The sequence below is a fragment of the Danio rerio genome, chromosome 21 (genome assembly GCF_052040795.2).
Source record: "Danio rerio strain M-AB ecotype USA chromosome 21, GRCz13ab, whole genome shotgun sequence".
NCBI classification, from domain to species: Eukaryota; Metazoa; Chordata; class Actinopteri; order Cypriniformes; family Danionidae; genus Danio; species Danio rerio.
In genome coordinates, this window is record NC_141041.1 from 42,845,864 (window position 1) to 42,867,261 (window position 21,398).

At 37.6% G+C, this 21,398-nt stretch overlaps 1 protein-coding gene across 7 annotated transcripts in view; it reads left to right on the forward strand.

The window, feature by feature from the left end:
- klf8 (Kruppel like factor 8) overlaps positions 1 to 21,398 on the forward strand; it is a 77,941-nt gene that overhangs the window by 38,890 nt on the left and 17,653 nt on the right. For 6 of the 7 annotated variants that reach the window (NM_001080003.2, XM_087300022.1, XM_088651602.1 and 3 more), the window contains 1 exon segment: positions 12,445 to 12,907. In NM_001080003.2, coding sequence (NP_001073472.1) covers positions 12,445 to 12,907 — 463 coding nt within the window. 7 annotated transcript variants of the gene reach the window in all.

Sequence of the window (21,398 nt, forward strand, 5' to 3'; positions counted from 1 at the left end):
TAGGCAATATGGCAAAAATGCAATCTCGATAATTTTTTTCTGTATTGAATGATAACGAAACATATTTCGAAGTTTTTAATTCTTCCACTTTTTAAAAGAGCGTTCCAATCATGACTAATGGCGGATACTGCTGGATGGAAAGTGAACTGTTGGCGGGTGAGGCTAATGGGAAAGGGTAGATAGCTTTTCGAACTGAGATTTTTCACACATGAAACCAAGGTGTAAGAAAATTTCCCGGAATACAGAAACCAAACGGCAGTATAGCTGTACCCGGAAGTAAAGATATTTTAGCATAGTATTTTTTTTGTCATTAATATGAGTTTTTACAACAAACAAGTAGGGCTGTCCAATTAATCGAAAATCCGATTTCGATTATGGCTTCTAACGATTATGAAAAACCATTAATCGAGATAAACGATTGTTGCATCATATACCAAAAGCGCGAAAGACCGCGTGCTTATGTGTGTGTGCAACACGCGCACACGTATAAGCACGCGGTCAGCATTCGGTCTCATTCGCACACTGAGACGAGCAGAGGAGCGCAGACATCTAAAGTAATCTTAACATGAGCACTTTAATGGTCAAATAGGTGTCAAAACCCTGTGATTAGTGGTTGTTCATATTAACCCTCATTTGCGTAATAAACAAACGATTTGAGAATCAAAAGACACGTGAAAGAGAAACCATTAAAGTGACAGTGCGAAATGCTGCCGCCTGTTTTATCATTAATCAAACGACGAGAACATTCCTTACTGCTATAGACTAAAGGATTTTTGTAGCTAAAGTTTTTTTCTTAGGGTGAAGATGTTTCCTTTGCAGGGTGGAAAATCACTGTATATATATATACAGTTGAAGTCAGAATTATTAGCCCTCCAGAATATTAGCTACCCTTTTCCTCCAATTTCTGTTTAACGGAAAGAAGTTTTTCAAACTTATTTCTGAACATAATAGTTTTGATATATCATGTCTAATTACTGATTTGTTTTATCTTTGCTATGATGACAGTACATACCATTTTACTTGATGTTTTTCAAAATACAAGCATTCAGATTAAAGTGCAATTCAAAGTCAGTAGTTTCTTCTGCAGGCGATCAAAAAATATATTGCTTAAGGGGGCTAATAATATTGACCTTAAAATGGGTTTCAAAATATTTAAAATATTAGAGGAAATACTGTTAAAATTCCTTGCTCTGTTTAACATAATTTGGGAAATAGTTATTTAAAAAAACAAAATTCTCGGGAGCGCTAATAAATTTGACTTCAACTGAAAATCGTTTTGAATAATCGTGATTACAACTATGACCAAAATAATCGTGATTATGATTTTTTCCAAAATCGAGCAGCCCTACAAACAAGCATATGTTTTAATATATTCATAACCTCACTTGTGTTTTACCATCATGCTTGAAAAAAACACTAAACTAAAAGCCGCAAGATTTTGCTATGTATAATTCATAGCAATAACTCCTGTATAGCAGTCCCACAACATTCAGACACTTGATGACACTCGAATACCCTGTCAGAAAAGTCTAGTGGCTGGGAATGAGCTTTGTACAGTGTCTGCTATAATGTTAATGTTTTTTTGGTGTGTGTTTACATTGATGAATATGACCACTCTGTAAATGTGCAATACACATAACATAATATATGCCTTAAGTGATTTCCTGAAGATAAATACCAAAAAAAAAAAAAGCAACTGGAATAACTACAGCAGCCACAATCATCTGATCTCATATGAAGCATGAGACTGCTGAAGGCTGATTTATACTTCTGCGTCAAACGCACGCGTATGCTACGGTGCTGACGCATAGCCCTTCGCCGTGGCCGTTGGCGTCGCTGACGTGCACCTCTCAAAAAATGTAACTACATGTGCAACAATACGTAGCGTAAGCTCTGTGATTGGTCGGCTTTGTAGCGCTGACGAGTCTGAGCCGGGAGCGAGCCCAATGGAGCGCTTGTTTACAAGTGTGGAGTCCTGTGAAGAAGCTCCGGATGGAAAGTTTTGTTTTGTGTTTACCTCATAGTTAAAGTTGTTGCACGTCCGCCGGTTCCTGCCTCAAAATGAGCGAGTTTGAGCCACTTGTACATCCAGGAAGTGTTCAGGAAAAGCAAAATAGCAGCGAAGAAACTCGACACAGAGAAACATTTACACCTCACTGCCAACTAGCGTTTCGGAAGTGTTAATGCAGACCAACAGAGACAGCGCGCAGAAGTATAAATGCACAGCTACGCGCGTTGCATGCACCGTGGGTTATGCCGGTCACTTGATGCAGAAGTATAAACCAGGCTTAAGACATCTGATGACACGTGCAGGTGCTGTAGTGCTGTCCCATTTCTTAGGGGGTAAATTTTGAAACCCTTCCCTGTCAGACTCTGTTTTATGAGCCAGGGGGATGGGGAAGGGGTAGGGGTACAAAAATAAAATTGGGATTGGGCCTAAGTGTGGTCCCTCACTCAGCTTCACTGAGATCTTTATAGAAATGCAACACAAGTCATTATTCCATCTGTTTCAAGCTAAGAATATTTAGACCACATTTCAATTAAACGAAACAGAGATATTATCACAAACTAAATTGTGGGCTCTTGCGATCCATATACTGCACCTGCACCTGTTTTTTAGTCATTTTAGTTTCTGTTTTTAAGTGTTTTTTATTTAGAGCAACAATTTGGCTACGTGTACATCTATGTTTTGGATATTCCTTAATGATTTAGTCATTAGTGACGGCTTTATAGCTCTTAAGTGTCCACCTCTATATTTTATTTGGTGTTGTTTTTTGCTTTGATTAATATCTGCTGGTAGAGAAAACCTATTTGTTCACTCCTGCTATTTATACTTTGATTTTACATTTGAGTCAGGCCCGGATTGGCTAATCAGGAGGACCGGGAGAATTCCCGGTGGGCCGGTCCGTTTTTTGGCCGCGAGGGCCGGTGTCCCTAGCTCCAGAATCTGTTGCTCTAAGCAGTCACACTTTTTAAACTCATTTATTTATTTACATGACCACAATCTTCTTATTCATCATTTTACCTTTTTATCTATTTTCGCGCAGCCTTGTGGGCATGATGCAGCCTGCAGGTTGATGATGATATAACTCAGATGAGTCTCCTCCCATTGTACAGCTGTTGTGGTCCAGTGGTTAGCTCGTTAGGTTACAACGCCACCGTCCCAGGTTTGATCCTCGTCTGAGTAATGTTTTTATTTTCATTTTTATTGTTAAGACATATAATACTGTTTGGGTCGTTGAACATTTGAAGTTCTAAAGCAGCTGTTTTCTCAAAAAAAGACGTGATAGTGTAATTAGAAACTGAATTGGAAATGACCTTATTTTAATATAGTCAGTTGTGAACTGAGGTGGGCCGGTCTGAGGCTTGAAACTCCAGGGCTGAAAAGGAGTCCCACTCCGGCCCTGATTTCAGTTTATACTTTAGTTGCGCTTAACTTGTAAATTAAAATAGAAACTGTATAAAAAGCATGTAAACTTACTGACAGCTCTGTTATGTATCATATATTGTTATGGGTCAATGATGCTATCATTCAGCACAAATTCATACATTTCTCTTTTCTGGTCATTCTTTCGCTGAATGAATTTTTCCGAAGCACAGCCCAGCCATGTCTCGCATCGGTCAGTAATGATATATCTTATTGCACAACAATTCTACGTTTTTTTTGGCTAAAAAGGATAAATTACTCAACCCATGACTTGGCGATTCTCCTAATGGTGTGATGACAAGTGAAATCTGTCAATTGGTGGAATATTACTACAATTTATGTTATTTATTCTTCTTATAACAGAGAATTGTGCATGCTGCTTATTTATTATTGTGTTTTTAACCATATGTTTGAGAAATAACGATAATAATACTAATATTCAACTTTTTTATAGCATACAATATCAAGATAATGTCATGAGGTCAGTATCTGATTGGTATCAAATCGTGACTTGAGTATATTGTCATACCTCTATTCTTGGGTCAGTTTAGATTGCTGACTGGATTGATGTAACAAAATTGGCATATATGTATGTTCCTGATGTAATCTGACAGAAGTCGTACTGCTTAAGGTCTTTACAGCTGCAAGTAGCAAATGTTCATTTTCAGCTTAATGAGAAGATCTCCACATAACCAGACTTATGCTTATAGCTGTAGGGATGTTAAGAATACCAGTACATGCAGGCTGCGTGCCATTGTTTGAATTTCTCAGTACCCATCCATTCTTTTTCAAACTAATTGTCCAAATCATAGGTCACAGGGATGCTGGAGCCTATCCCAGCATTTCTAGCCATAGGGCATTAGGGATTGTTCCCCCAAAACTGGAAATTCTGACATCATTAACTCAACCTTCACGTATCACAAACCTTTTTGACTTTATTTTTTTCTGTTGAACACAAAATAACATATTTAAGACTAGGTCTGTAAAATATATTGTTTCAGGGTTGGGTATCGTTTGAGGTTTTTTTTTCCGATACCGGTGCTTAATCAATACTTTTACGTTGTTTTTTAGCCACAAAATTAATTGACAAAAAATAAAAAATAAACAAATTATTTATATATATATATATATATATATATATATATATATATATATATATATATATATATATATATATATATATATATACTTTTTTCATTATAATTGAACAATAAAAATATATATTTATAATATGTTTAAAGTAAACCTCAATTATTATTTTATTTATTTATTTGAATTGCATTAATATACTTCTTGTGATCATTTGTTTATTAGCATAAATGCAACAATTATGCTATTAGCATTACATTAGCTTACTACTAACCTGTGGAAAGGCTGTCATCAAAATCAGGGAACACCTTTTTTCTTAGTTTGGGGCTTGTAACTACTTTTATATGGACATCAGTGATCTAATGGTTTGCCTTAATCTGAATAAGACAATAATACGATTCAGGTGTTTACATGAGTTGCTTTTTGAATGTTACATTCATGATTCCCAGTTACATGTTATAGCACATAGATCAGTAATGCCATTGCGTCACCAGCCTATACATGTTTCCTCTGCAGTTTGTGTCTGTGGTCCTTTAAGATAATCAAAAATCACTGTTAACGTGGTAGACTCTTGATCAGAGTAGTGTCTTAATTATATTAAAATCAGAGTATTGGTGTCCTTGTAAACGTACTCGGATAATGTGCCAGATGATGTCACAAGCTGTCAGATAGTCCATTCCTCACCTTTAAGTTGAGTCCATGAGCACTCACATTTCATAAGTTTGACGTGTTTCTCCCCTACACTCAACTTTTGTAAAGCATCTGCTGCTTGTTGGTGTGTCAGAGTCCTTGCTTGTAAAATATAAATATACTATAGAATGAGCAAATTAGTTGAACGCGATCATGCATGTTGATGAAGTGAGTCGTTCGCCGTATGCGCCGTACTGCGCGATTTGCCTTCTATAAGCTACAATAACAAATGCCTGACATCGCTGACCCCTCAAAGGTGTTTAGAACTAAACATTTAGAGATGGTGTGACACAAAGCTTACTCACGTGTGTCTTTAATGCACCCCTTCATGCTTCTTAAGTGACAGTTAATAGTATCACACAACAGACGTGCACATTCGCATGTTATTTAAAATTAAACTATTCGAGCGGCGCTTCTGGTGCGCCACCTGCTTTACGTTCTTGTTGCAGCACCGAAATTAGGCACCGAAATTCATATGCTGATTTGATCGAGTGCATACTGGTTCCAAAGTACAATGGCATAAGTATAATGGCACCGAGTATCGGTACCCAACCCTAATTTTAAGGGAGTTCAAAACATTTGGGCATCAAAAACATTATGACGTTTGAAAGAATCGTTTTTAATTGCTTAAATGATTTATGCAAAAAGGGCGAAGCAGTGGCACAGTAGGTAGTGCTGTCGCCTCACAGCAAGAAGGTCGCTGGGTCGCTGGTTCGAACCTCGGCTCAGTTGGCGTTCTCCCTGTGTTTGCGTGGGTTTCCTCCGGGTGCTCCGGTTTCCCCTAAATTCATGTGAAAATGAATGAATGAATGATTTATGCAAAAAGAAAAAAAATTCTTACTTGGAGTTGTTGTAGTTTCTTTTCCAAATATCTACAATTCAGAATGAAAATAAAATTATTCTACTTAACCCACTGGCTGATAATTTGCTTATTTTAAGGAAAAACTATTTTGAAGATAAAAATAAAACAATATTTTTACTTGAGCTTAAAAAATTGAGATATTTGGACTAGAAACTAAGGTTGCTTGATTTTTGAAAAATCTGTAAATTGTTTTCTGCGATATATTCAATTAAAGTCAGAATTATTAGCCCCCCTAATTATGAGCCCCCGTTTTTTTTCCACCAATTTCTGTTTTTACCGGAGAGAAGATTTTTTCGACATATTTCTAAACATAATAGTTTTAATGAGTAATTTCTAATTTTTATTAAATCTAACTGATTTTTTAAAAAAATCTTTATAATAATGACAGTAAATAATATTTGACTAGGTATTTTTCATAACTCTTCTATACAGCTTAAAGTGACATTTAAAGTAATGGGCTTCTTTCAGAAACTTTCATGTGGAGGCTGAGGTATGCACATTCATTCATTCATTTTCTTGTCGGCTTAGTCCCTTTATTAATCCGCGGTCGCCACAGCGGAATGAACCGCCAACTTATCCAGCACGTTTTTATGCAGCGGATCCCCTTCCATAGTGTATTACACTATTACAGTAATTGAATAATCCACTGTAAAATAAAACTGTCTTCATTGTATTAACAGTTCGATAAAATTAAAAAAAATGTTAAGTTACAAACGATACAATTTCTTAGGCCTGAATGCTTTTGTATTCCACACAGTCACAAAAAAACTCAAAACACACGTAAAAAACAATCAATTATAATCCAGACTCAACATTGCATATCATGTGATGTGACTCGAATGCTTGTATTGCTGAAACTATATATTTTGCAGCCCTACTAGAAACAAGATAAAACAAAGTAAGAAAAGTGTTTTTTGCAGTGTGATTGCTTTATTTCTGTACCTTAATACTGTTATACCCCAAAAAAAAACATCAAATAGAGCTATTCAAACCATCTTGGTGAAACTGTATTCAGATTGCAATATTTAGTAAAGGTTCTAGTCATAATTTTGACAAATGTTGGAAAGCTGTATCTAATGACTTCCATAGTATGTGTTTTCCTTACTATGGAAATCAATGTTACATGTTTTTAAAAAATTTTCAGATTATCTTGTTTTGCGTTCAACGGAAAAAGGAAACTTATAAAGGTATGGAACAACTTGAGGGTGAGTAAATGAACAGTACATTTATTGTTGGGTGTACTATCCCATTAAGTCGCAGAATTGTGTCAATATGTTAATGTTTAACAAAGTGTTCAATAGCACGTACAACTGGGTGTGGTAACAAGAATCTTTAAAAAATTCTCTAGATACAGGAGATCAACCCTATTTGGTGGTGCAGCATTATTTTTACTCAGCAATTATAAGCATAGTGCAGCACAGTCATCCTTTATTGAAGCAGAAAACTTCAGTAACAGAGGCCATTTCTCACGGTGTTAAATTTTAGACTGTAATGCATATTTCTTTACCAGTCTATATAAATCTTTTGTTGTTGATTATTGAATCTAATTTGTAACGAAGCTTTGTGGTGGAATGCAAACTTGGTGAACTCACTTGGGAATATTATTAATGGTCAATTTCCCCATTAATGGCCATCGGTAAGGTCAGTGGAGAGTCATAGTGCTGTCAGACCATCATTCCTAACAATGTTAAACGGAAGGATTTTCGCCGGAAACTCTTATAACAGTTCAGCCTCTCTCTCTCTCTCTCTCTCTCTCTCTCTCTCTCTCTCGATCTTACTCAATTTGTTCTACACTGTGAGAAACAGGGAGCAGTTTTCTCTGTGCTGCCAACCTTTAGCATCAGTAGTTCCTTGTTCTGTCTGAACTCATATGTTTATCACTGGACTTCTTGGTTCCTGGTTTGAATCTTTTGTTTTTCTTCACTTACTTACCTTTTTGTGCTGTTGGAACAACACAATCTTATGACAATTCGTAACTTTTTGATTTAGTGGCTAATTCATATAAATACGTAAAATGTAATTTGTACAATTTATTACGATTTGCTCATCAGCCAATGATGGTTGGGTTTAGGGGCGGGTTGGATGCATGCCTCCTTTTTAAAATCGTACATTTTCATACGACTTAACTTGTACGAATTAGCCGCAAAAAGCGTGTTTGAGTGTGTGTGTGTGTGTGTGTGTGTGTGTGTGTGTGTGTGTGTGTGTGTGTGTTGCACACTGATCTTTATATGTCTGAGAAAATCCAAATAAGCCTCTCAGCTCTCAGAACATAGTCAGTGTATGTATGCACACACACTATAATCTGCTGTTTTACTCCATAGAACTCTGGGAGTCCTGCAAGAACACTTTCTTTACCATTCCAGATGACTTTGTTAATAAGTTATTTGAGTACTTGCAGAGATGTATGGATGCAGTCGTCCAAGCTCATGGGAGTCAAACACGGTAATAAAACAAAAAATTGTTTTCAACTGCACTATGACTTTGTATCCTGCACTGGACATAATTTCTGTCAAGTTTTGTCTAAGCAAAGTCAGACCTTACTGTCCTAATTAAATAACTCAAAATTAAGGCTTGCTCATTTTTTGTTTTGGTAAAATAAGCGTAATCTAGAGGGATTTACCTATCATATAAGCCACTTCTGATACTAAATAATCAACTAGAAGTCAAGTTATTATTTGTTGTTCCTAAAACTTGGATTGGCGAAGAGACTTTTGTCAGGTAGTGTAGTGTCACACTGGGTTATATGGGCTGCGTCTGAAACCGCCTACTACTCAGTAGGTACTGCATTTAAATTTAAACGTACTACTCGGCCGTTAGAAAAGTACATTCTATACAGTATGAATGTGAAAAGTATGAATGGAATTCGGACATACTACATTCACCATTTTGTCATGGTCACGTGACCTACCTGCGCCAGTTACGTCGCTTCACTTCCATTCATGAATTCTCTCGCCGGGCATTATGGGATAGCGCAGCGTGCATGGGATGCGCATTCCAGAATCTCGCCGGAAGTAGTAAGTTATCCGGGTACTTCTCGCATACTGATTTTCGAATTCTATGAATTTGGACATACTACTCTGCTCGCATAATGATTTAAGCGTACTGTATAGTATGGAAGTATGCAGTTTCGGACGCAGACATGGTTTTCTCTGACATAATGCATGAATTTCCTATATGAATTGAATGATTAACTAAAATAGCCAATTGTAAAAATGAGTCCTCAGGTATTTATTAATGATTTTACAATTTTCTTTTTTATTAATAAGAGCTGTAATTTATTAAACCAATCTTGAGTCAGTCAAACCATAGGACAGTTTTAAGATTTGACAAAAAAAATGAGCAAAGCAGTTTATATAACAAGTGCTTCATGGAAGACTATGAAGTGTTTAACCATTTACTTTTTTAATGATGATGATACTAATTACATTCATATTTTGTCAGGTGTGACATTGAAAATACAACAACACGTCAACAAATCTAAATGTTGTCATAAAAACAGCCAAATCAAACACAACTGGTTTTGATAACGAGAGCCACAAGGCTTCCTGTTGCAACACTCGCTCTTTCCACCGCAAGCCGTTTCCTACAACTGCTAATAGATATTGAGCACACTCAATTAACATCCCACACAGCACGCTAGCGATAATTGGGTCACTTATTGATGTGGTCCTTCCGACTCTGGCACTACATCTTTACGTGCTTTTCTTCAGGTTCGAGCAGTGGAAAACAACATAGGACTGCAAGAAAGGTGGAGCAGCTGAAGGGTGGGGATGCAGAGAGAATGAGGTGGCAGGGTGGAGAACCATAGAGAGCCAAAGCGAGAGGTGGGTGGGATCGAGAGAGAGAGAGCGAAAATGAGTCAGCTGATATACCTCCCAGTTTCCATGACAACCGGAGGCCTTTCCCACCCACTCTCCCCTTATTCTGTGTGTGTTTGGCTCCCACCCCGGCCCACTCGCTCTGGTTTTCTCTCAGCTGTTTCCTTCAGTTACACAACCTCTGTCTGTACCTGGCTTCAGTTTTTCTTTCTTTTTGTTTGTTGTTTGTTAGATGTGATGAGAATTTGTTGTTCTGTGATTTTTGTCATTTAAGTCCTTATCATTTTGTGTGAATGCTTCAAACTTAAAGACTTACATTTCAACGAATTGACTAGAAATGTAATGATTTAAAAGAGATATGACTGTTTATTATTGTTTCTGCTAATACTTGTGTTGGAGTATTGAAAAAAAATTGTAGTTTGTACCTAATTTTGAGTAGGCTTTGAGTAAATTTGTTTTTTAAATATGTTGACGAAACTCTCTCAAAAGATGTAATTGATTAATCCAAAAGTAGTTTTGTTAACGCCGCAAATGTTTGAATATTTCGCTACTAAATGCTTTAAACTGGCTTGGAATATTTAAGGGGGTAGTTCACTCAAAAATGAAAATTTGGCTCATTTATTCTTCCTCATGTGGTTTTAAAACTTTAAGGTTTTCTTAGTTTTTCTTGTTTTTTTAGTTGTTTGCTTCCTTCCATTTTGTTGGTTCTTTTTTGTTGATTCTTTTTTTCTTTTATTGTTTCTATTTGTTGGTTCCTTCTTTCTTTCATGGGTTCTTTCTTTCTTTTGTTGGTTCTTTCTTTCTTTTGTTGATTTTTTTTGTTGTTGGTTCTTTCTTTCTTTCTTTCTTTCTTTCTTTCTTTCTTTCTCCCTTGGTTCTTTCTTTTGTTGGTTCTTTCTTTTGTTGTTTTTTTCTTTCTTTCATTTGTCCTTTTTGTTTCTTTTTTTTTCTTTAATTGATTCTTGGGTGAGGCAGTGGTGCAGTAGGTAGTGCTGTCGCCTCACAGCAAGAATGTCGCTGGGTCGCTGGTTCAAACCTCGTCTCAGTTGGTGTTTCTGTGTGGAGTTTGCATGTTCTCCCTGCCTTAGCGTGGGTTTCCTCTGGGTGCTCCGGTTTCCCCCACAGTCCAAAGACATGCGGTACAGGTGAATTGGGTAGGCTAAATTGTCCGTAGTGTATGAGTGTTTGTGTGAATGTGTGTGTGGATGTTTCCCAGAGATGGGCTGCAGCTGGAAGGGCATCCGCTGCGTAAAAACTTGCTGGATAAGTTGGCGGTTCATTCTGCTGTGGCGACCCCGGATTAATAAAGGGACTAAGCCTGCAAGAAAATGAATGAATAATTGATTCTTTCTTTTTTCCTTGGTTCTTTTTTTGTTGGTTCTTTCCTTTGTTGGTTCCTTTTTTTTCGCTGGTTCTTTCTTTCATAGTTTTTTCTTTCTTTTGTTGTTTCTTTGTCATTTTTTCTTTTGTTGGTTCTTTTTGTTGGTTCTTTTTGTTGGTTCTTTTTTTGTTGATTGTATTTGCTGATTCTTTCTTTTGTTGGTTCTTTTTGTTGGTTCTTTCTTTTTTCATTGGTTCTATTTGTAGGTTCTATTTTTTTGTTCCTTCTTTCTTGTGTTGGTTCTTCATTGATTCTTTATTTTGTTGCTTCCATTTGTTAGTTCTTTCTTTCGTTGGTTCTTTCTTTCATTCTTTCTTTCTTTCTTTCTTTCTTTCTTTCTTTCTTTCTTTCTTTCTTTCTTTCTTTCTTTCTTTCTTTCTTTCTTTCTTTCTTTCTTTCTTTCTTTCTTTCTTTCTTTCTTTCTTTCTTTCTTGTAAGAAAAAAAAATACTATGCAATTCAATAGGTACCAGCCTTCAGCATTTTTAAAATTACCTTCTTTTGTGGGTATTACTTTTATTGATATTCTCAAATAGGTTTTTCACTTTTTTGTGGTGAACTGTTGCATGCAGTTAGGTGAATGGAATGCATGAGTGACCTGCGTGCGGTGCACTTTTTCAAAATGTATGTGCATCTTGCCATTTCCATATCCAAAATGTGCATAAAAAGAAATGGATGGAAACATGGCTAATGGTTACCGGTTATAGGCTTACTTTGAAATAAATCGTCTTTAGTGTTCAACAAAATATCATCATACAGGTCTGATTCAAGTAAAGTGTTTTGGTTTAACTATATGTCTCAGTGCAGGGGGAATTTAATGGGTGTAGCTTACAAATACACACAAATACACACACACACACACACACACACACACAGACATATCTGTGTTGAGCTTGTGTGTGTATAAATTTGTGTGACTGGGCTTGGCTGTGTTGAGTTGGATTCACGCCAGGTCCAGGCCTCCTTCTCTGCAGCGTAGAGGCCCGATCTGGCCAGCCATTGTTCCTGTGTTTTTGTGGAGCTGCCGCACAGCTGAGCGAGAGCGCTCCATACCCTCCCTTTCCTTTCTGTCCTTCCTAATCTCTTTCCTCGCTTCGTTTGCTCGTCCACAGTCCTTCCTTATCTCCCTCATAGCCTCTTTTTCTTCTCAGTTCTCTTCTATTTTTGTGCCTCCACAGAAGCAAGAGCCGCTAGACGATTGCCTTGAGCCCACAGACCTCAAAATCAAGTCCTCGCCTCCACCGCTCTGCATCATCAGCACCCAACACAGCGATGCCGACCAGACCGAACCCGTGGACCTGTCGCTCAACAAGCCCCGTCCATCGCTTCCTATAGCCACCGCGACCTCCACCCCTGCAAACCTGCCTCCCCAGAACATCACGGCGAGTGCCACCATCCCGGCGGTGCTGTCGCAGGGCTCTATATTGGCGTCCACGCAAGGGGTCGGAGGTCAGCAGATCCTGCACGTCATCCACACCATACCCTCCGTCAACATGCCAAGTAAACTAGGCCAGCTGCAAACCATCCCTGTGGTTGTGCAGTCTTTACCAGTGGTCTACACAACCGTTCCCACAGACGGCATGGCCACCGCTGCCATCACCGTCCCACTCATCGGGAGCGACGGCCGGTCGGAGGGATCAGGTGAGATGGATGTGACCCATTGCACTAGTTAGTCTCACTCTATCATGCTGTTTTCAAAATGAAATTACCTCACCGTTTACTCTCTCTCATGTGGTTTTAAACCGTTCATTCTTTTCCATTTCGTTCAGTTTCATTCTTCTGTTGAACACAAAAGAAGATGTTTCAAAAGTGCTGGTTCTTAAAACACAACATTAGCAAATAAAATGAATTTAAATATTAAAAAATGTCGGCCATATATATTGTGATATATAGTATTTATACAAATCCAGCAAATGACTGAATAGGACTATTTGAAAATCGTTTTGGTTACACTTCATTTTAAGGTTCAATTCTCACTCTTATGGTGTACTCACACTATGTACAGTTGCCTCGAACCGGGCCAAAGCACGCTTGTCCCCCCTCCCGTCTTCCCCGACGACCTGCACTCACATTACAATCGGGCCTGGGCACACTTACGTCATCTATGCTGTGCTCTTCAGTAAGTGCTCTCACTCAGCACAGTAGAGATTTCTCTAGTTATATTGCTTTTAGTCCTTAGGGATGCGGTGACACGCTGTCAGATATTTCGCCGAACAGATCAGCCACTTTTGACGCTCATAAACAATCATGAAGCCCTCGTGCTGCAGGCATTAGGAGGTTTGCTAATAAGCTTAACAGTTTGCGTTCATTGAACAGTAAGAATGATTAATAAATCCATATGAAACAGCCCCTTAAAAGTCACGTCTCGCTTTCAGTTTCGGGCTTTGGCGTGTTTTGCACTCACACAAAAGCGTACCGCTCTAAAGCCCAAGTGAACCACGCTCGTGCCTCAGCCCGATTCAGCGCACTCACACTTCTCAAACGATCCGGGAAATGGGCCTGAGCACGGTATGGATAGCATAGTGTGAGTAGGCCCTTAAGGCTGGTTTATACTTCTGTGTCAAGTGACCGGCGTATCCCACGGCGCATGCAACGCTCGTAGCTGTGCATTTATACTTCTGCGCGCTGTCTCTGTTGGTCTGCATTAACACTTCCGAAACGCTAGTTGGCAGTGGGGTGTTAAAGCTCCTCTGTGTCGAGTTTCTTCGCTGCTGTTTTGCTTTTCCTGAACACTTCCGGGATGTACAAGTGGCTCAAACTCTCTCATTTTGAGGCAGGAACCGGCGGACGAGCAACAACTTTAACTATGAGGTAAACAAAAAATAAAACTTTCCATCCGGAGCTCCTTCACAAGACTCCACACTTGTAAACAATTGCTGCATTGGGCTTGCGCCATTCGCTCGGTTCTCGGTCCCGCCCAGACTCGTCAGCGCTACCAACCCGACCAATCACAGAGCTTGCACTACGCGTCATTGCGACGTGTAGTTACATGTTTTGAGAGGTGCACATCAGCGACGCCGACGCGTGCGTTTGACGCAGAAGTATAAATCAGCCTTTGGGAAACCATTATGACTTTTGCATTAATAAACTCCTAATTTGCTCTTTATTAAGGTAGTTTAGCTATTGGGTAGGATTAGGGATTTAGAATAAGATCACAGAGAATATGTGCTTTATAAGTACTAATAAGCAATCAATATCTCAATAACCTAGCAACGAAGTTATAGTGAGAATTGGTCCTTAAAGTTTTACCAAATGTATTAATTTGAGTTGATGATACTACATATCATGTAGTAAACAAATTATACGCATAAATAAATGCACTGAAGCAAAGATAAAAATGAAACAAACTTTGCTTTTTTGTTTTGTACTGTATATGTAAATGTAAAAAGTACACTGCAGTTTCAACTCAGCATTGCAGATCTATGTGATGTGATTATTGCAGATGCACACATTGTGTTATCGAAACTGAACGATTTATTACGCAAACTTTATGTACACTGTAAAACAATTTGCAGTTTTCCATATTTTGTGATTCCCCCCCAATTTTTTATGCTTTTGAATTGTGTTATGGTACCTTGATTTTTCTTCCAACAACTGTTAACCATGAAAAGTTCAAAAAAGGGATTTTTATTAATACTTTAAAGTGATATATTATAGTACTAGGTTTTCTCTCTATATTATTTTTTTATACATTATTATATTTCAAACTACTAAAATGTCAATAAAAGTCGCTTTATTAAACAGAGTGTTATTTTCAACAATAAAATTCAACAGATCAAGGTCCCATAATGCAATTCACAACTGAATTGTCCCATAATGCAATTCACAACTGTAAGTAAATGGAGAACACATGTGAATCACAAAAACTTTTATTTAACAAGTATTTTTTTTCTGTAAAAGTCTTAAACCAGAAATCTTCAAAATAACTTATTTTGTGTTCAACAGAAAAATAAAACTCAAATAGGTTTTGAACAAGTGATGAATGCGTAAATGACAGATTTCATTTTTGTGTAAACTATCCCTTTATTTCAGTGTTTCACGCTGTATAATGTCAGTTGTTCTCTGACTAGCAACCTTAAAAAACAGACCAAAAGTAGAATACGCTTTTACAACATCATACATGTGCAACAACATAAAATTCTAAATGTATAGTTTAGAGCAGGGTGTTTCAAACTGTGGGTCGCGACCCACTAGTGGGTCGCACAGTGAACAAAGGTGGGTCGCGCAACATCACATAGCTGCAGCTATATTTACATTGCGGTTAAACAAAACCAGTACGATAGACGGCAATAACTCAAAAACATCTTACCCTTAAAATAACAAAAGTGTGTTTCCTTCAAAAAGACAAAGCTGGTTATGTTTTACAGCTGTCTTTTTCTTTTTTTTTTCGCTCGACATTACGAGCACTGCTCCGTTTGAGCACTCGCAATCTGCGTTTAGCCAGTAGTGCTCGCGCTGAGTGGAGCAGTAAGGGACCGTTTTTTTTTTTTTTTTTTGCTCCGTCCTGCATGTTTTATTTAAAACAATACTAATTTTCTCTTAAATGAGCATAAACAGTTACTAAAGTAGTCAAATGCTTCATTATAGATCTGTGCATTCTTACATTAACTCATCTGTTATCAAACAAAACACAAAGAGAGATTCATTTGCTGCTCTTCACTAAATAACTATAGTAACTTTAATCAATATACTAATAAAATAAAAAGTTAAGTAGATTTTATAGTTTTATTTAATTTCTGTATAGGCCATTGATTTTAATTGGCTAAACCTTTTTTTATTGTTAACATTTTCTAATGTTTGCTATGTATTCTATCATTTGAAGCTATTTGTTGTCCCATATTTTTTACATCCCAACATTGACAGATTGCTAATTAATAAATAGCTATAGTGCTATTGGTTAGTTGTAACATCACCTAATGTCATGGAAGGGCATAGATGTTATGGAAAATAGTAATAGTAATGTAGCTACCCCCATCATTTCTTCCTCAAGCAAATGTGTAAATATTAGATCTATTTAGCAATAACGTTAATTGCATTGGCATATTTGTCTGACGTTTTCCCAGCTTGTAGTAGTCGATCAAAAAGCTATTTAGTTTCTTATGACTATACACTAGCAGTGGAATTTACAGCGTTGTGACGGGGCTTGATCATAATCAAGGGGCTTGATCAAAGGTTGATCATATTATCTTCTGAAAAAAAAAAGTATCTTTTTCAACAAAAAAATGATCACAGTTACGGCCAGCATCCCACAAAAAGCACTTCGAGCCTCATTTTGTGCATATCAAATCGCAAAATCCAAAAAGCCACACACCATATATTTTTGACTGCTTTGAATGGATACATTTTTTACCCATTTTTCTATATTAAAATATTATGGTGGGTCTTGAGATTGAATTACTTGCCTAGGTGGGTCCCGGAATAAAAAAGATTGGGAATCCCTGGTTTAGAGCACTCATCATAACGTTTGGCTTCTCCATTAATTTTTAGTGACACTATGTGCACAAGCTGACATTAATTTGGTGTAAAAGCTTGACTGTAGATGCTAACTAATCTGAGCAAATTTGTGTGTAGATGTGAGCTACGGGTTTTATTTCTGACTTGTTGATTCATCAATTATTATAGTAAAGAATATTAAAAAATTTTATGCAATTTATTAATCTAATAACAATTCAGTCGTCAGTTAGGGTCAGTTCTCATCATCAATAAACCATTAACTAAGACTTTTGCCACACTAAACTTCTAATTTGCAGCTTATTATTAAAAGTTGTAAAGGTAATAGTTTAGGTATTAGAATAAATCTTGCGGAATATGTACTATACAAGTACTAATAAACAGCCAACATCTAAACAGGCAGGCGTAACTAATAGGGAGGTATGAAAATATTCATTTAGTTTGTGTTTAGTTTGTGTTTGTAACATTGACAATACAAAAAAAAATGTATCACAAAAATATAACAGAAATGTAAACAGTAGAAATGTTTCTTAAGTGTCAAATCAGCATGCTTATTTATTTTTTTAAGATTCATGTGACACTGATACTAGGGTTGGGCCGATAGACAATGCCATCATCCATCGCTGATGACCGATAGACAACATGATGCTGAGCCAGCAGCACTGATCCCCCGCCCCGCTCCCGTCGCAAACCCGCTCCCGTCGCAAACCCGCTCGTGAAAAATACACCGTGTTTTACCTAGCATTTCTAAACAGCCCTCCGTCCGCAGACACTGACACAGCCACAGCCACACACAGTCATGTCTGAGCTCCAGAGAGCAGTGCACGTCAGACAGTTTATTAAGGATCACATCTCACTATAGTTGTTAAACTTGATATTTAATTAAACTTGTTTCTATCTAACGACTCTTCTGTCTTTTGAATCTATTAGGTAACATGTCACAGTGTCAGTACACTGCTTCAATCTTTCACTTTCACACTTGTACTTAGCAATTTTAGTAAAAACTTCAGATACTGTTGGTTGGTTGCTGTTGATCTTGCATCTTTTTAACTGACCAAGTTTGTCCACGCCATTATAACGACACAGATCACTCTGCCTATTCATGCCAGAGTCCCGCGGAAAAAGTGATTGACTGGTGGTAATTTGTGTGTAACTTATCTTTATTTATTAATGATTTGTTTATGGGTAAAACAAAAACCATGTGTGTCAGGTAGTTAAAAACTATAGGCTACAAATCATTCATTTGTTATCAATGAATGAATTAATTATTTATAAATAATTAATTCATCTACGCCTATGACAACGATGCCATTATCCATTGCGATGTTTCTTATTAGATATCATACGATGCCAAATTGGTCGAGATTGCCCAACCATACTGAGTACATGAGTAATGATGATTTGATGCACAGGGTTATTTATACCATTAATTCTGACAGCTCTCAGGTCCCAATCTAAAGGTTTTAATCTCTTGTTAATCTTTTGTCAGGCTACTATAAGAGCATTAGATCCAAGTCTAATTTTGCAATTATTTTCCATTATTTCTTCCTCATATGACTAAAAGACTTGTTAAGGAACGCCCATCATTAAAAGGAACTTCACTGTTTTGAAATTAGGCTCATTTTACAAATCACCTGAAGTTAAACAGTTGGGTTTTACTGTTTTTTTTTATTCCATTCAGCTGATCTCTGGGTCTGAGATCAAATTTAGGATATCCTAAATCATTATATCAGATAAGACCATTAGCATCTCACTTCAAACACAGTTTTGTCTATTTTCCTATTTAAATCCGAAAGCTTGTCTCGTAGTTAAATCATTTTCTGTCAGCCTTATTACACAGTATAACTACATAAGAGTCAAAAAAAATTTTTTGAGTGAGATGCTAATGGTCTAATCCAATTCAATGAATTATGCTAAGCTAAAAGTGTTCCAGCCAGACCAAAATTAGTAAATCTCAACTGTTTTTGACTCTTAGGGAGTAGTAAAATGAGCTTATCTGCCAAAAAAGTGTAAAAGTGTTCATAGGTAGTCATGAAGTTGAAAAAATTGGATTAAATCATGTCTTTTCTTCCAAGTCAGGAGTGGCCAAACTCGGTCCTGGAGGAACGGTGTCCTGCATAGTTTAGTTCCAACCCCAATCAGACACACCTGGGCTAGCTAACCAAGCTCTTACCAGGCTTTCTAGAAACATCCTTGCAGATGTGTTGAGGCAAAATGGAGCTAAAATCTGCGGGACACTGGACCTCCAGGACCGAGTTTGGACACCTCTAGTGTTTATAAGGCACTGCTAATCATCAGACTTGAGTAGCTTTGCCCCTTTCCTTTAGACGGTCACACCCTCAGTCTCACGCTCCTATAGTTTTGTGCCACTGCTGTTTATTTATCAGCAGGAGACGCTGCTTCTTCCCACACACGTAAACATGCATTGAAAAGAAACAGATGAATTCAGGGCGAGGCAGAAACGAGCTTTAACTGTTTAATAAAGAAGATAATGAAGCTTATCTTACTGGCCCTCACTAAAAACGTGTTAAGTAGGAATTGCTAAGTAAACAATTTACTTGTTACAGTTTTACTTATTTCTGAGGTTTTTGAGTTTTACTGAAAGAAACATCAGCTCTTGATGTGGTGTTGAACTTTTAAGTAGGACAAATTACACAACCATTTTAGCCAGAGTTTCCCCACAAATACCTGAGTTGGTTATTAGTGGTCTTGCTAAAACAATTTTCCCTGTTGCTCATACTTGGGATTAGGGATTTCAGTAAACTGCTAAACTTATGAACACTTTGGTTCATAATTTTTGTCTTCATCTTTAGACTACGAAGTTCAGTTTTCTACTCAAACATCATCTTTTCATGTTTCAACCCTCCTTAAGTAATTATAAAAATACTGTTGTCACTTACTCTCTAGCCTGTATGAGGGTCTGTCTTCTGTTGAACACACAAAAAAAGATGTTTTGAAGAATGTTGGAACCCCACCCAAATATTCCAGTGGAAAAACGTTAATGCATGTTTAACATACTAAGGCCACACCAGAGTTTGAAGTCAGGAGGTGTTGTTGAAAACTGAAAACCATTGACTGTCAGTATTTTTTTAATGTTTAATGATAAGGGCTAATGGTTTCCAACATTTTTCAAAGTGTCTTTTTTGCATTGAATAGAGAAAAGAAACGAGTAAATCATGTAAGATGATGGATTTTTTATTTATTTATTTTTTTTGCATTGTTTGGTGAATTATCTCTTTAAGAGAGGTGAAACATGGAAAGATTAGTCAGAATTTTTTTTGGTGGAAAAATCTAATCTTTGGAGAAATATGAATGCAGTCTCTGTAAAATCAAGATATAAATGCACTAATCAATAAATAGAAATCAAAAAACATTTATTTGTCGCAGTAGTCAACTAGCAGCAGTAATATCGTTTATTCAACTTTTGGACTAGCTGTGTGCCCCTTTCTACAGCACTTCATATAGTTAAACATAGTGTCAGAGCTAAATCAATTAGAATTACACATTAGTTTTTTATTCCAGTGTTGGTGTGTTGACTTGTAAGTTAATGACTTTGACGAACTGAACAGAAGAAATGAACCTGATATTTACTAAGGGACTAAGCCGACAAGACAATAGCCCCTTTCACACATACAGACCTTTCCGGAAAATTACCGGCAATTTTCCGGAAAGGTTGTATGTGTGAACAGGCCCTTTTTGAAAATACCGGTAAATTTGTTCTGGCTATTTTCCGGAAAGAGAAGTTGTTACATTACCGGTAATTTGCCGGAATGCTGCGCTGTGTGAATGCACAAGGAAGATTGCCGTAATAAGCGCGTCCACGTCTAGAACGGGCTGACGTGAAACACCTGCTTTAGCCAATCAGAACAGTCAGACGCATTCATGTGCGCGCGGTTTATGAGAATAAAAGCCTTTGAATATTTTTTCCAGACACCTTTAGCTGCTAGATGTTAGTCAGATAATGTTTCTATGTTCCTTCTTAATGCTGTGTAAATAATTATTAGGGATGTAACGGTATTGTAAATACCGTCATACCGCAATATTAATTTTTTTCGATATTACCGTAGTCGGATGACTCGGTAAAACTATAGTTCTTCTGAGAAAATTTGCTCAGGCGAATGAAGCGAACGGGAGGTACCGGAAACTGCAATTCCCATCAGCCCAGGCTTGGCCATAATCCCTTGCGGTCTGTTGTAGCTACTGATCCAGTAATGCGGAAATGGAGTGTGCTGCTAGAAGCGGGGATCAAAAAGAGCTGGAAAACCTTAAAGCGGGTGTTGTCGCCGCGGGCGTACTGAATAGCGGTGTTGTCGCGCGAGTTCTTATCAGCTGTGTTGTCGCGCGTGTACTGAATAGCGGTGTTGTCGCGCGAGTTCTTATCAGCTGTGTTGTCGCGCGCGTACTGAATAGCGGTGTTGTCGCGAGTTCTTATCAGCTGTGTTGTCGCGCGCGTACTGTAAAGCGGGGACGGAGGGTATGTCGCGTCGCGGGGGCACTTTTGATCATTTTGGAAGGGAACTTTCTATCCAAGACTAAAAAGGGCATGTGCACTGCACAGGTTGAGCACTGTGTGTGCACGTGCCTGCAAGTTGGGGAATACGACTAATAATCAGTCATGGGGACTGCAGAAACACAGCACACTGTTCAGATTGATGCAGACATGAGATCTCTATCTCACTCA